The 13,447-nt window shown below is 30.8% G+C and overlaps 1 protein-coding gene across 1 annotated transcript in view; it reads left to right on the forward strand.

The window, feature by feature from the left end:
- The window catches only part of LOC134684329 (uncharacterized), a 108,007-nt gene that overhangs the window by 22,497 nt on the left and 72,063 nt on the right, over positions 1-13,447 (forward strand). The window contains exons 16-32 of the mRNA XM_063543618.1: positions 271-362; positions 735-780; positions 1,839-2,087; positions 2,658-2,712; positions 3,380-3,549; positions 4,086-4,259; positions 4,949-5,161; positions 6,040-6,085; positions 6,350-6,513; positions 7,540-7,713; positions 8,279-8,488; positions 9,945-9,987; positions 10,271-10,431; positions 11,092-11,268; positions 11,664-11,873; positions 12,729-12,771; positions 13,215-13,378. Of these exons, the coding sequence (XP_063399688.1) occupies positions 271-362; positions 735-780; positions 1,839-2,087; positions 2,658-2,712; positions 3,380-3,549; positions 4,086-4,259; positions 4,949-5,161; positions 6,040-6,085; positions 6,350-6,513; positions 7,540-7,713; positions 8,279-8,488; positions 9,945-9,987; positions 10,271-10,431; positions 11,092-11,268; positions 11,664-11,873; positions 12,729-12,771; positions 13,215-13,378 (2,391 nt within the window). The remainder of the gene's footprint in view (positions 1-270; positions 363-734; positions 781-1,838; positions 2,088-2,657; positions 2,713-3,379; positions 3,550-4,085; positions 4,260-4,948; positions 5,162-6,039; positions 6,086-6,349; positions 6,514-7,539; positions 7,714-8,278; positions 8,489-9,944; positions 9,988-10,270; positions 10,432-11,091; positions 11,269-11,663; positions 11,874-12,728; positions 12,772-13,214; positions 13,379-13,447) is intronic.

Here is a 13,447-nt window from a genome sequence, read left to right on the forward strand (position 1 = left end):
ATTTTAGGTATTTAAAAAAACACACATTTTTAGCTTCTCACCTCCTTCCAATTATTATTTTCATCATTATTTTCATACATTAAAAAAAAATGTACATATGTACTTTTCAAACTCTTTAAGATCACATGTAAATATCACAATTTGAAAATCACATGTTAATATCATAAGAAGGAAGATAATCCTCCTTCCATTACATTTCTTATGTGGATTGAAATTTAAAAAATGGTTTTACATAGTCTGAACATAATACAAATATTCTGTTTAACACAGGCGGTGGTTCTTTTGCTGGATTTCTGGCTGCACTTGGTGGGCAGCTTACTGGACAGGCATTTGATTTAGTTATAAAAGAGATGGGACTTGAGGTAAAACACTAGATTGTATGGCTTATTTTTTTGGTTACAAAATATATTATGAAAAAGAATTGAACATTAGAGTAAATGTAAATGTGATATGTTATCAGAAACCAATGTCAAAAAAATACAGCCAAAAATCATTGTCTGAAGCCTAGACAAAGTTAATATCTTATCAATTGCTGATTCATCATTAAACACAGATTTTAAGGTTCAAGGGTAAAGGTCAACTACCAATTTAAGCAACAAAATTAAATTTCCTAGTAGCTTATATGTAGATTTTGGTTAATATTCAAGGATCTGCTGAAATGCAATTTGACCTCAATCCATGAAAATTTGTTGATTGAAGTATTAATATGAATTACATTTATTTTCTACTTTCAGACAACCTTTAAAAAAATACATTTCAGTATTCCAGAGGGACCTAAAGGTAAGTATTGCATGTGCATTCAGACTTGAATATAAATAAAAAAAAAATGTGGTATGAGTGTTAATGAGACAGCTCTCCATCCAAGTCACAATGTATAAAAAGTAAACAATTATATCAAAGATTGGTTTTCTACATAGAAACTTGGCTCACACTGAACAGTAAGCTGTGAAGGTCCAAAAATTACTAGTGTAAAACAATTCAAACAGGAAAACTGATGGTCTAATCTATATATATAAAAACAAGAATTGAGAAATACTTATGAACCACACGACAACCACCAAACAACAGGCTCCTGACTGAGGGCAGATGTATTTAAATGCAGCAGGTTTAAAACATAGTAGTTCAACAATTTTGTATTATTTATAAAAAAACAAATGATTTTCATAAAGGAGTATGTCCATTAAGACCCCTTTTTGGCCCCAAAATATAGCAGTTTTACAAAATTGTTAAAATATAAACTTTTAGTTATTTATTGGACAGTAGAATGCTACTGCTACATAAATATAGGCTGTTTTTGACAATACAATGCACATATATTGGGTACTAACACCATTAAGTCTTGCTGAATTACTGAAATCTTCACAATTCTAGCATTTTAGTTAAATTTTAGACGGTTTTCGTGTAAAATGGAAGTGGCCACATTCATGTTCATCCTTAATATTGAAATGCAAGTTGTATTTTATAATGATACATAACATATGTTAAGGTTGAGGAACCACTTTTATTTTTGACAAAAATCATCTAAAAATTGACATTTTTCTGCATATTTGGTAGATTTTTCATATTTGAGCTTGAATCGAATCGTTTTTAATGACTAAATCAGTTAAAATCTTTCACATTAACTAATTGAATCAAATGAAATATATAGACACTTGGGTGTTTAAAAAGTGGTCAAAATCTTTTGTCAGATGAACCTGAAATTTGAGGCCAAAATCGGTCCTTATCGGACCTACTCCTTTCTCTATTTTCTTTGCTCTTCATACAATATAAGATTTTACCATCACTGATGAAAATTCCAAATCTTTTAAACTTATGCAATCATTTTTGTTTCCAAACAGACTGTCCAGTGGACATCAATCCCCAGAAGTACCTCCCAGCGGCCATCAGGAACATGCTGAGATGTGAGATGCCACAGAATTGTTTTGGACTAAATTGTGGTCTGGACCTATCATTTAAGTTACCGTTCGGTGATTTCCATGTGTCCTACAACATACCCTTCTGGTTTAAGATGAGCCCATGTGATTTTGATATTGACATTAAATTTGGACCTTTCCAACATAAAACTGTATTGTTGAACTATGATTGGGGTAAGTACTTGAACATGCATGGTTCTGCATCCTACTTTTAGTTACAGTTATATTTGTGCTTATTTTATCAAATTGAATAAATCAATGACTGATATTTTTTCTTGTAATTAAAAAAGATATTATGTTTCAGACTACAGCATGCAATGGGTGTTGAAAAAAAATCAATTTCATTACATATTGTTTTGAATTTTGTCCTTTAATGTCTATGATGTTTAAAAAATTATCAGCAATCATTTATTTTAAGCTCAAGGGATATTTTGAAATACCTTGAATTAGATTATTCACAGTTTAATTACCATATGACTGCTTCATCTAATATTCAATGGACAAAAAAGAACATAATGCATTCTGTGAGTTGTTATTACTTTTTCCAAATTAACTACTGTATATTGGATTGCCCATTAGTCAGAATACCTTTTCTTGTATAGCATTTGTATATGAATACCAGTAATAAAATTTGCTCATCTAAAAGTTTTACCGCTGTTCAGCTACCTCTTTCAGAAACTTTTGTTCTAAAGATATGTGATCTCGACTTTGACAACAATTTGATTTTTTTACACTTTTTTATAGGTACACCAGGTGTCTTGACTATTGGAAAAGGGGACAAGCCTCCTATCACCATTAAGTAAGTTTATAGTCCCATGTTCAAACTTTAAGTTTGAATGTCAGTTCATATATCAGACATTTTTTTTCTTTCTGTGAAGTGATTGTTCTTGTTCCACTTACAAAATAACACTAAGTGCAAAAGCTGATTGACATCCCAGATACAATGGAGCCAACATTGGAAATAATGTCTAGCATAGGATCTGGTTGTAAAATAAATCAAATTCTACTCCTCTATAATTATTGCTTAGAATGTTAAGTTTTACTCAACTTACAGATATTGCTTAATGTAGGGGAGGTAATCCTGATTCAATAACATAACAGCTCAATGCAATATATTAAAAAAATCAATATACAATTTTAATCAATAGCCATGTGTCCTTATCATGTACCTAGCTCTGAAATACCCTGAATCTAGATGAGTTGTATTTTGAGAACTGCCATCTAACCTCTCTCTAAAAAACAAATTGGTGAAATGTATGCAACAACGAGCAGTAATAGGGATAGTGACTTAAAACAGGCTTGGTGAAACTTTTCTGGGTTGAACTAGTCTATAATATTTAACCCTTGCCCTTTTTATCCATGAAAAACATTAAAAGTTGATCTTGTCATGATAGATCAATAAAAATGGTATAACTCTATAGTTATTAGGATTGAAAACAAACTGAGCAATTATTCTTGTTTTCCAGTTATTCTATCGACAAGATGACTAATGGTCAAGGATTTATCGTAGATGTTAAGATTACCATTTGTTTCCCCCTGGGTGATGACCCATTCTGTATACCAGAGAAAGGACTGCATATGCTACAACACCAGGAAATACCAGCATGTTCTAAAAACTTTACAGATATGATGAAGAGTGAGTTTTCATTTTATATATAATGACAGAAATTAAGATTAGGTTGATGATATTTTAAAATATTTTTATTTATTGAGAAAGTTCAATGCACATGAGAAAAGAACAGATTAAAAGATTGAAAGTTTATATTTTTTTGAAGGTCAAACTATTTGTCTGTTTGACATGTTTTCAACATTTATATGCCTCTATAAACTTCTAGTTCTAAGAATTTAGTGAAATAATGTACTACCCCTCCCTTCACATTGGGTTTTCCACATATTTTAAATTGGCAGCTGTCCATGTGTATTTCTAATTGATGTTCTCATTGCCTCTCTAGGATGAAGTATAAAGAAAATATCTCGGAATCAGTATGTAAACAAAAGCAAAATATCTATGAATATCAATTTCTCCTGAAAGAGGCTATTTGTGAAACTGATTTATTTACAAAATGCAACTTTTAATTGTTAGTCACAATGAACCTAGGATCTCATATTCATTGGTGACAACACTCTTATAAAATTAAATTATTAAAAATTGTTCTTAATTTTTTTTTTTAGATTTCTCAGTCTCAGAAATAGCAAAAGATTTTGGTTTAGAATTAAAAGCAGGACTAAAAGAAGGAGCTGTTCAGTTTATCCTTGAACGATTGAGCTTGGAGGAATTCTTCAGTGGACCAAAGTGTGACAAGAGGAGACCACCATACAGTCCTGCTGTACAGGGATGGAACAATGGTATGGTGCTGTATTATATTTACAAATAAAACCAGGGTTAAAAAAAAAAAATCAGTGTAAAAGAATGAAGAATCAAATAAAATTACTCTTTATTTAAGGAATGACTAATATTTTTTCTGTCTTTGAAGAAATAACATAGAAAATTTGGTGCACACTGAATAACGCGCGTAGCGGGTTATTTAACAGTGTGCACCACATTTTTTATGTTATTTTGAATAGACAGAAAAAATATTATTTCTTATAACTTAATTCTTAATTCCATTTTAAAACGTAGAAAACCATGAAAAAACGTTGATGACGTCACAGTCACATGACTGAATTATGTCTATGGGCTCATAACAAAATAAAGCCAGCCAATCAGGAGACGTGTTACATCCAAAATTAAATTATTGCTGACTATATATAATGTGGTTTCTGATTGTTAAAGGCCTTACAGCAGAGACATATAATAGGTTATTGGTAAAGAAGATATTGTCCCCCATGGAATATTGCCATAATTTCATATAGAATATTGTCCACAGACGTTATTATACTGTTAAATTTTCAGAATATCCCCTTGGTATCTTTAACCTTCCAAACAAAGAGTTGTCTATTGTCATGAAATACAAGTTTCTTTGATAATATTACAAATGGAACAAATGCTCTTAATAATAATTATTAATATATTTATGTTAATGTTATAATTTCAGAGTGTCCCCTGAGTATCTTTAACCTACCAAACATAGAGGATATGATGAGTTGTCACTTTACAGAGACATGTACTGGTATAGAATGTTGTGTAGAGATACCGTACCTTGGACTGACACTCCATCCATTCTTCTTACTGGATCCCTGTCAGTACACACTGAGCTTTGGTATCAACACCATCAACAACACATTCTCTCTATTTGAATATGAATGGGGTAAGTAAAGATTTGCAGGTTGAATTTAGATATGGGATCAACTATGTAGATTTCCTTCATTTTTAACAGATAAACAAGCAGATGAATTAAATGAACTTTTGTAAGCTCTCCCATTTCAGTAATTTTCATGTTTAAAAGTTAAGATCTTATTTAAAGATGGCTATATATACCTTGACAATACTTATAAAGTGCTGACAACATTATTGAAGTAAGATTTATTAAAAGCTAAAAGTTGTGAAATAATTGCTAACATGTATCCGATGTTATATTACATGCAGTTGATTGTATCCCATGTTATATTACATGCAGTTGATTGTATCCCATGTTATATTACATGCAGTTGATTGTATCCCATGTTATATTACATGCAATTGATTGTATCCCATGTTATATTACATGCAGTTGATTGTATCCCATGTTATATTACATGCAGTTGATTGTATCCCATGTTATATTACATGCAGTTGATTGTATCCCATGTTATATTACATGCAGTTGATTGATAATTGTTTGCTGTATAATGAATGCAATGCAAGCATACTAAGAATACAAGAAAGTTAAAGAATAAACAATTCATTAAGTTTTACCAAAGGGGAAAACTAAGTAAACTGAAAGGAAAATTCAATTTGGACATAAAGGATAAAAACAGCCTTTACAATGATGTTACCAATTCTATTAATGACCTGAATAGATTTTTTACAAAATATGATTGATATTGGAGGCAATATCTTGACCTGAAAATTCTTACATCTATGTCGTTTGGTCTCTGGTGGAAGGTTGTCCCATTGGCAATTATTCCACATAGTCGAAGTATTCTACATTGAGTAATTATCAAAAAGTAATAGACTTTAAGACATTGTAATGTTCTAATATTTTAGGGAAGAAGGAGAAGATTTCTCTGGCAGATGGAGTAATACAGCTTGAGTAAGTACTTCCGTTGTATAGAGCTACAGTTCTTTGAAAATTAGTGAAACCAAAGCAAACAACAAAACAAGCATAAAATATTTTGAATAACTTCAAAGTTTTTTTTTATGAAAAAATGTCTGACTGATTTTAAGATAATAATAAGTGATATATTTTACTCCAAAGAAATTAGGAACAAATTTGATGAAAATAAGGTTTCATTTACAGGACGATTGGTTCCAACCTGCTGAAAATCATATTATTTTGTTGTATCATTTATTTCAGGTTTACCATAAAAAAACCTCCAGAACAGAAAAAGTTTGTGATAGATTTAAATGTCAAGACATGTCTGGAAGAAGGGAAGCCATGTGAAGTTGATGAAGCAATATTCCAGGGAACGGAAGTACCTCAGCCAATGTGTGACATGGAGGCCACCATGAGTCTCAAAAGTAAGAACTATCAACAAATGCTACTTTTAAGAATTAGTGTCTAGTTCAATTAACAATTGAAAAAGGAGAAGAATTAATGACATGTACCAAAACAAGATGTTGGACGTTTACTTTTCAAAATCACATGAAATATATCAAGATAAAAAGAAATGTAAAGCTACAATACTTATGCTGAGTTCACACCTAATTCAAATTCGATTCACATTAACTAATTTCGATTTGTTTAAATCGCATTCGAAAAGTTTCACATCCTAACATCAATTCTAATTTGAATTACAATGCCCATCAAATTGGCTTTACTGTCCACAAGACGTTAAATTTTAATTTGTATTAACAAAAACGTATTTCTAATTCTAATTGGGTAATTCAAATTAGCCAATTCATATCAATTCGAAATTAAAAAAGAAGAGTGTGTGATGCGATTAGCTAATTCGATTGGCATTCGATTCAAATTCAATTCAAATTAAATGTCTGTGTGAACGAGGCATAAGATACTTCTTACTTACAAATCATGCTATAAGTTCTGAATATTTTGTCAGTCTTTGTATAGGTATCAGATGTAAATGGGAATAGGGCAGCTTTTGATACTGTGGACATTGTTTTTCAGAATTCATTTTGGTGCGCTCTTGAAATTTTTTCTGAATTAGTAATTTCTTCAAGCTTTTAATTGAAATATCAGAAAGCTCATTAAAGGACTTAAAATTAGGGTTTTCTGATTATTCTTTGATTATTGAAGCCAATATTTAGGCCAAGCCCACCAAAACATGACAAAAAAGGATTTGCAATTCCACATGTTTTGCCACATATATTAACTGATGAATTCAAATTTTTAGATGTTATTGATAGGCCAAAATGTCCTTTAATCATGCTTTGGCTGCAACTTGTACTTCTTTTACAGATACTAAATGACGTGGGTTCTGTTGATACCTGCTTACAAAGCAACATACAATTCTATGAATACTTGAAATTACTTATCTGCCTGTGAGTCCATAAATTCTAACTTGTTGTTTAATTGATTGTTTTTAGACTTTTCCTTGACTGATTGGGCAAGTCAGGTTGGAGCAGAGATAGCAGGGCAGTTAGACGGGAAATTTGTCAACATACTGTTACAGCAGCTAGGACTTGAAGTCATGTTAAAGAAACCCTCATGTGACTCTCATTCAGAGATGTATTCTCCTGCAATAAAGGGATGGAAAAGTGGTAAGTGTATAATAAAGGAGAGTCAGTACTTGTATCTTGGAAGACATACTGATGTTAAAATAAGAATATGTGGCATGATTGCCAATGAGATAATTCTCCAAAAGAGACCAAATGACACAGAAATTAACAACTATAGGTCATACAGCCTTGAACACTGAGCAAAGCCCATACCACATAATCAGCTTTAAAAGGCTCCAACATGACAAATGTAAAACAATTCAAATGAGAAAAATGTGTTCTTCTTATATACAGCTGTCTTGTCTTCATTGATTTGTTTTGAATGATTTTGCAAAAATTTTAGTTGGAGAAAATCTAATCATTGAATGTTTCACTACAGAACAACAATCATTGGTGTATTAAAGCAGTGTGTTCTATGTTATTTTATTTTGTGTTTATAATTATAGGAAGACGTGGTGCGAGTGCCAATGAAACAACTCTCCATCCAAATAACAATTTATAAAAGTAAACCATTAAAGGTCAATGTACGGCCTGCAACATGGAGCCTTGGCTCACACCGAACAACAAGCTATGTTATGTCTATAACTCATTACTATTTTCTCTGTAGAATGTCCTAAGCCGTTATCATTACCCGATTTACCCTCAGCTTTAACATGTTACGTCCCAGACTACTGTACAGGGATAGATTGTTGTTATCACTTTGACTACCTGGATCTGTCACTCAATATTTACCTGTATATTGATACCTGTAATTATGTCATCAAAGGAGGGATAGAGAAATTTACCTTTGAGTTACCTTTCTTCCATTATAACTGGGGTGAGTACTGTGCAAGGTATATTGCTTGTGTTTTTTTGTTACATTTATACATGAGGTAAAGCTACTTTATTCTGGAATGATATTACTGACCATTGAATAAAGAGCATGCTTAATTTTTAGGTTCTGTTTTTTGGGGAGATTTCAAAGGAGTAGGTTCAGTAAGACCCCTTTTTGGCCCCATAATATAGCAGTTTTAGAAAATTGTGAAAATTTAATCGTTTAGATATTTATTGGAAAGTAAGATGCTTCCACTACATAAATATGGGCTGTTTTGACAAAACAATGCACATTTATTGGGGTACTAGCATCATTAAATCATGCTAAATTACTGAAATCTTCCCAATTTTAGCATTTTAGTTAAATTTTATTTAATGGTTTCTGTCTTAAATGAAAGTGGCCATATTTGTGTTCATTCATAATATTGATATGTAAGCTGTATTTGATGATAATACATAACATATATAAAGGTTGAGGATGAACACGGATGCGGCCACTTTCATTTTTGACAAAAACCATCTGAAAAGTGACGATTTTTGGCATATTTGATAGATTTTTCATATTTAAGCTTGAATCCGAGCATTTTTAATGACTGAATCAATAGAAATCTTCCACATAAAATAATTGAATCATTTGAAATAGACATTTAAATGTTTAAAAAGTGTCTAGAATCTTTCGTTAGAAGAACTTGAAAATTGAGGCCTAAATCGGCCCTTTACTCCTTTTCATGTATTGAGGATAATTATAAAAAAGGGGATGTGGTTTGATTGCCAATGAGACAACTGTCCACAAGAGGCCAAAATGACACAGAAATTAACAACTATAGGTCACTGTATGGCCTTCAACAATGAGCAAAAACCATTTAAATAATATATTCTCCACATGGATATTAGAATTTTATTGTGATTCCAATGTCTGCATATAAACCAATAGAAAATGTGTTCTTTGAATAACATTTGAATTTATAGAGAACCTTAAGTCACAGTATCAAAGACAATTGGTAACCCATAAATTATAATGAACACACAGTATCTGCAACTGATAGTTCTGAACTTTGGTTTGCTATTAGCAAATGGACTTTCAAATATATAAAGGTCACTTTCAAGAGTTGTCTTTTAGGAACTTGACCCTCAGAAAAATTATTGGTAATACATTCTGTCCATGATAGCTTTATATTTCATTTTCAGTCATCAGATTTTCATCAAATGTAATAAATCTTGACACTTTTCAGAATCTGTAACAGTTGAGCTATTGACATTTGATTTAGAAATTTCTTTTATGACTTCAAATTTTATGAGAACATCTTTGATGTCCATTAATTGTCAACAAATAGCAACAAGGTGTATATTGTTCTAATATACTTTATACTGAATTTAATCTCTTTGTATATTGAAATTAACAAATGCAATGTGATGAGATATACATGACCATTAAATACTCAATTGTATTTGTCCTTTAGGTGAAGAAAAAGAAGAAAGATTACAGGAAGTTATTAGAATCAAGTAAGTGATCAGTCTTAAAACACAAATTTGTGTCCTGTATATTTTGGTATCTTATTTCATAACAAAATATTCTAGATTGCTGATCAAATGTGAATGTTTTGTGTTTTTCAGCAGATCAACATAGGGCCTTTAAGTGGCTTCAACAATGAGCAAAGCCCATACGGCATAGTCATTCTCGAATTTTGTTATAATTGTATCAAAGATCCAACTAATGAACAGAAATTTTACTCCAATCTATTTGACAGGACTTCCATTGTTTAAATTTTATTTTATCAACTTGTAGATACAAAATCAACAAGTTGTCAGAACAAAAGAAGTTCATTGTGGATTTGGAGTTCAGCATTTGTCTTGAGAAGGATAAATGTGCTACCAAGCTTCCATTATTTACCAAACAGTTAATACCACAACCATTCTGTGATATGAATATGAACTTCAGTATAACAGGTATATTTGATATTGACCTTTTGAAATGCAAAAAGTATGCTTTAGCATGAAGAATTTAACGCTTTCATTTCCATTGAAGAACTTTGTATTTCGGGTTAAGATTTAGGCAAGGCTAAGTTAAAGTTGAATAAAATTGTTGCTAAAACAAGGGAATAAATGGCTGAAGTGAAAGAACACTGAAACTGTTGCATTGATTGCAAATGAATTATCATCTCAGGCTAAATAAGTTGGGTGGATAAAAAAATTAAGATAAATTAAAAATAATTACACTCATTGTAATAAAATTATGCAATAACTTTCTTTAAATAATCTCCTCATTAGAACATCTTCCTTTATTTTCTATATATCTGCTGTTAAAGATGTTACAGCTAATTTCCTAATGCTTGTAGAGTGAAACTTTGGTTGGCTTGCTTGCTCTGTTTGTATAAACATGAATTCAAGCTTTGTAAATAACATTGACATCTTCAAACAATAAAGAGGCATATTTCAATCTGTATATATTATATTTAAATTTGATTGGAAATTATCCAAATTACAATTGTAAAAGATACAAACTAAGCAATCAAGCTAACCAAAGTCTCGCTTTTCATGCATAAGGAAACTAGCTGTAAAACTTATATATGAAGAGGACCAAGTTTTATATGCTTTATTTGTTTTTAGATGTGTCGCTGTCTGAATGGATGAAAGACAAAGGATTACAGTTAGGTCAGAGTTTGTCTACAGCACTGTCTAACAGATTGCTAGATGAACTAGGATTATCTCCCTTTATGAATGAGGAACAATGTGATAGATATACAGGAGTATTTGCTGGAGCTGTCAATGGCTGGAATTCTCAAGGTAATGAATATATGTTAGCTTTTAGCTGATATATATCGTTGTTTGAGCTGATGATTTTTAGAAATCTAAAGACATTGAATTTAGTATGCATTGTAAAATGAAATATACATGTCTAATTTGTTCATAAAACAATTTAGTTTTTGAATAAAAAAGATTGAGTTTTTGTTACCAGTAAAAAGATGATTAGTTTAAAGAAAATTGTAAATTACTTTTGCAAACATCTTTTGGGTGAGTATATTTGTTAATTGTTGATAGAAATTTGTTTTTAGGGGGTAACTTTGTTTATTAAATATTCTCCAGGAACGAAAAATAACTTCATTCAAAGATTATTTTTCATTCAAATCAACATTGAATATTCAATAGAAAGTGACTGAGTTTTATAACTGTTTTTGCAGACTGTCCCCTGAATATGACCCTTCCTAAGATCCACAGCTCTGTAAGTTGTTACATCCCAGATTACTGCACAGGAATAAGCTGTTGTATAGAAGTTGGTAAGATTGGAAAATCATTCAGTACATATGCACTAATGGATGCCTGTAACTGGAAACTTAGTGTGGGTATAGAGAAGAGGAGCTTCAATATCTCACTGTCCAACTATGAATGGGGTATTTTTATTATTTTTATTTTCAATTTTAATTTTTGATCTTATCTGTTACTTTCGTTTTGAGCTCAATTATTTATTTTTTTAGTCTAATACTTATTTTTTATATTCCAATGGCATTTGTCACTGAAATTATCAATTAATAGCAATTTTTCCTCGGATTTCCTCTTAAGGATGTTCGCTGCTCAGTTTCAAAATAAATATTTTTTTATAAAACTAGTATGTCTTGATAGGGAATAAATTGAGGAATCTAAAAAGCAAAAAAAATATAGGGGTCAATGTGCTTGTTTTCAAGATATTAGTCATTGGAATTTTGGCGGGAAAATGTTCTCTCTTGATTTTTCATAGCTTCATCATTTACCAGGCAAAGTTCTCAAATACTATCAAAAAATAAATAAAATTTTATAAGACTTTTACAAATTACTTATAATAATACATGTAAAAGATTTATAAAAAGAAAAATGGGGGTTCATGGGGAAATTTTTTTAAGGCATTCAAATGGATAAAACCAGAGATTCCGAAAATCTGACAAAAATTCCAAAATATGACAAGCAGACATCCTTAAATGTTTAGGACAAATTAAAATTATTTAATTTTCATAAATGGAGCCATTTATGGAATTTGATGCCACTGTCATAAAAGTGAGAGGTTTAGCGCTATGAAACCAGGGTTCAATCAACCATTTTCCACATTTGGAAATGCCTGCACCAAGTCAGGAACTGACAGTTGTTGTCCATTTGTTTGATGTGTTTTATCCTTTGATTTGCAATTTGATTAGGGACTTTCCATTTTGAAATTTCCTCTGAGTTCAGTATTTTTGTAATTTTGTAATGCTGTTTAAAATTTCCATTATTTTCAGGTAAAAAAGAGGTTTTCTCATTGCTAAATGTTATACGTTTAGAGTAAGTATGTTAAGTATTTTCAGTATGTGTTCAGTTTTAAATTTTGAAAATGTTCTTTTCTAAGAAATTATTGAACTTTATTATGTTAAAAATTATATGGTATCAATTCAATGATGCTGTCAAGATATTCTGCTGATTCAGATCACTTCCAGTTATAAAATTAAAGTTTTTCTGTATGTTACAAATGCATTTTGGAATTGTGGTGGATTCATTGTGTTCCTTTTTTCACAGTTTAAGATTTTCTAACTGCATCTAACAATTCATTTGATTTACAAAAAAAAGATCAGTTAACAATCACCAAATATTCTATAAATTTTAGCAAATATTTTAATAAGGAATAATTTTTACCTAGTTTAATTACCTGTACCATTTAAATTAATAATGGTTGTCTGACTTTGTAACTGTGTGGCTTTCCTCAATTTTAACAAAAATATTCCTTCCAGATTTACAATTCATGACTTGAATGCTGAGAAGAAGTACATGTTAAACATGAATATGAGTGTTTGTTTGGAACAGGATGGAGCTTGTCTAGTTTCTGTACCAATCTTCCAAAACACCAAACTACCTAAACTAGGATGTGATTGGTCTGGTGGCTTCAAAATACCAGGTAGGTTGATAGATATTGTCAGGTGTTCAAAGTAAGAAGCCTTCTATTCTTGAATAATTAAGAAATAGC

The sequence above is a fragment of the Mytilus trossulus genome, chromosome 9 (assembly GCF_036588685.1).
Source record: "Mytilus trossulus isolate FHL-02 chromosome 9, PNRI_Mtr1.1.1.hap1, whole genome shotgun sequence".
NCBI lineage: Eukaryota > Metazoa > Mollusca > Bivalvia > Mytilida > Mytilidae > Mytilus > Mytilus trossulus.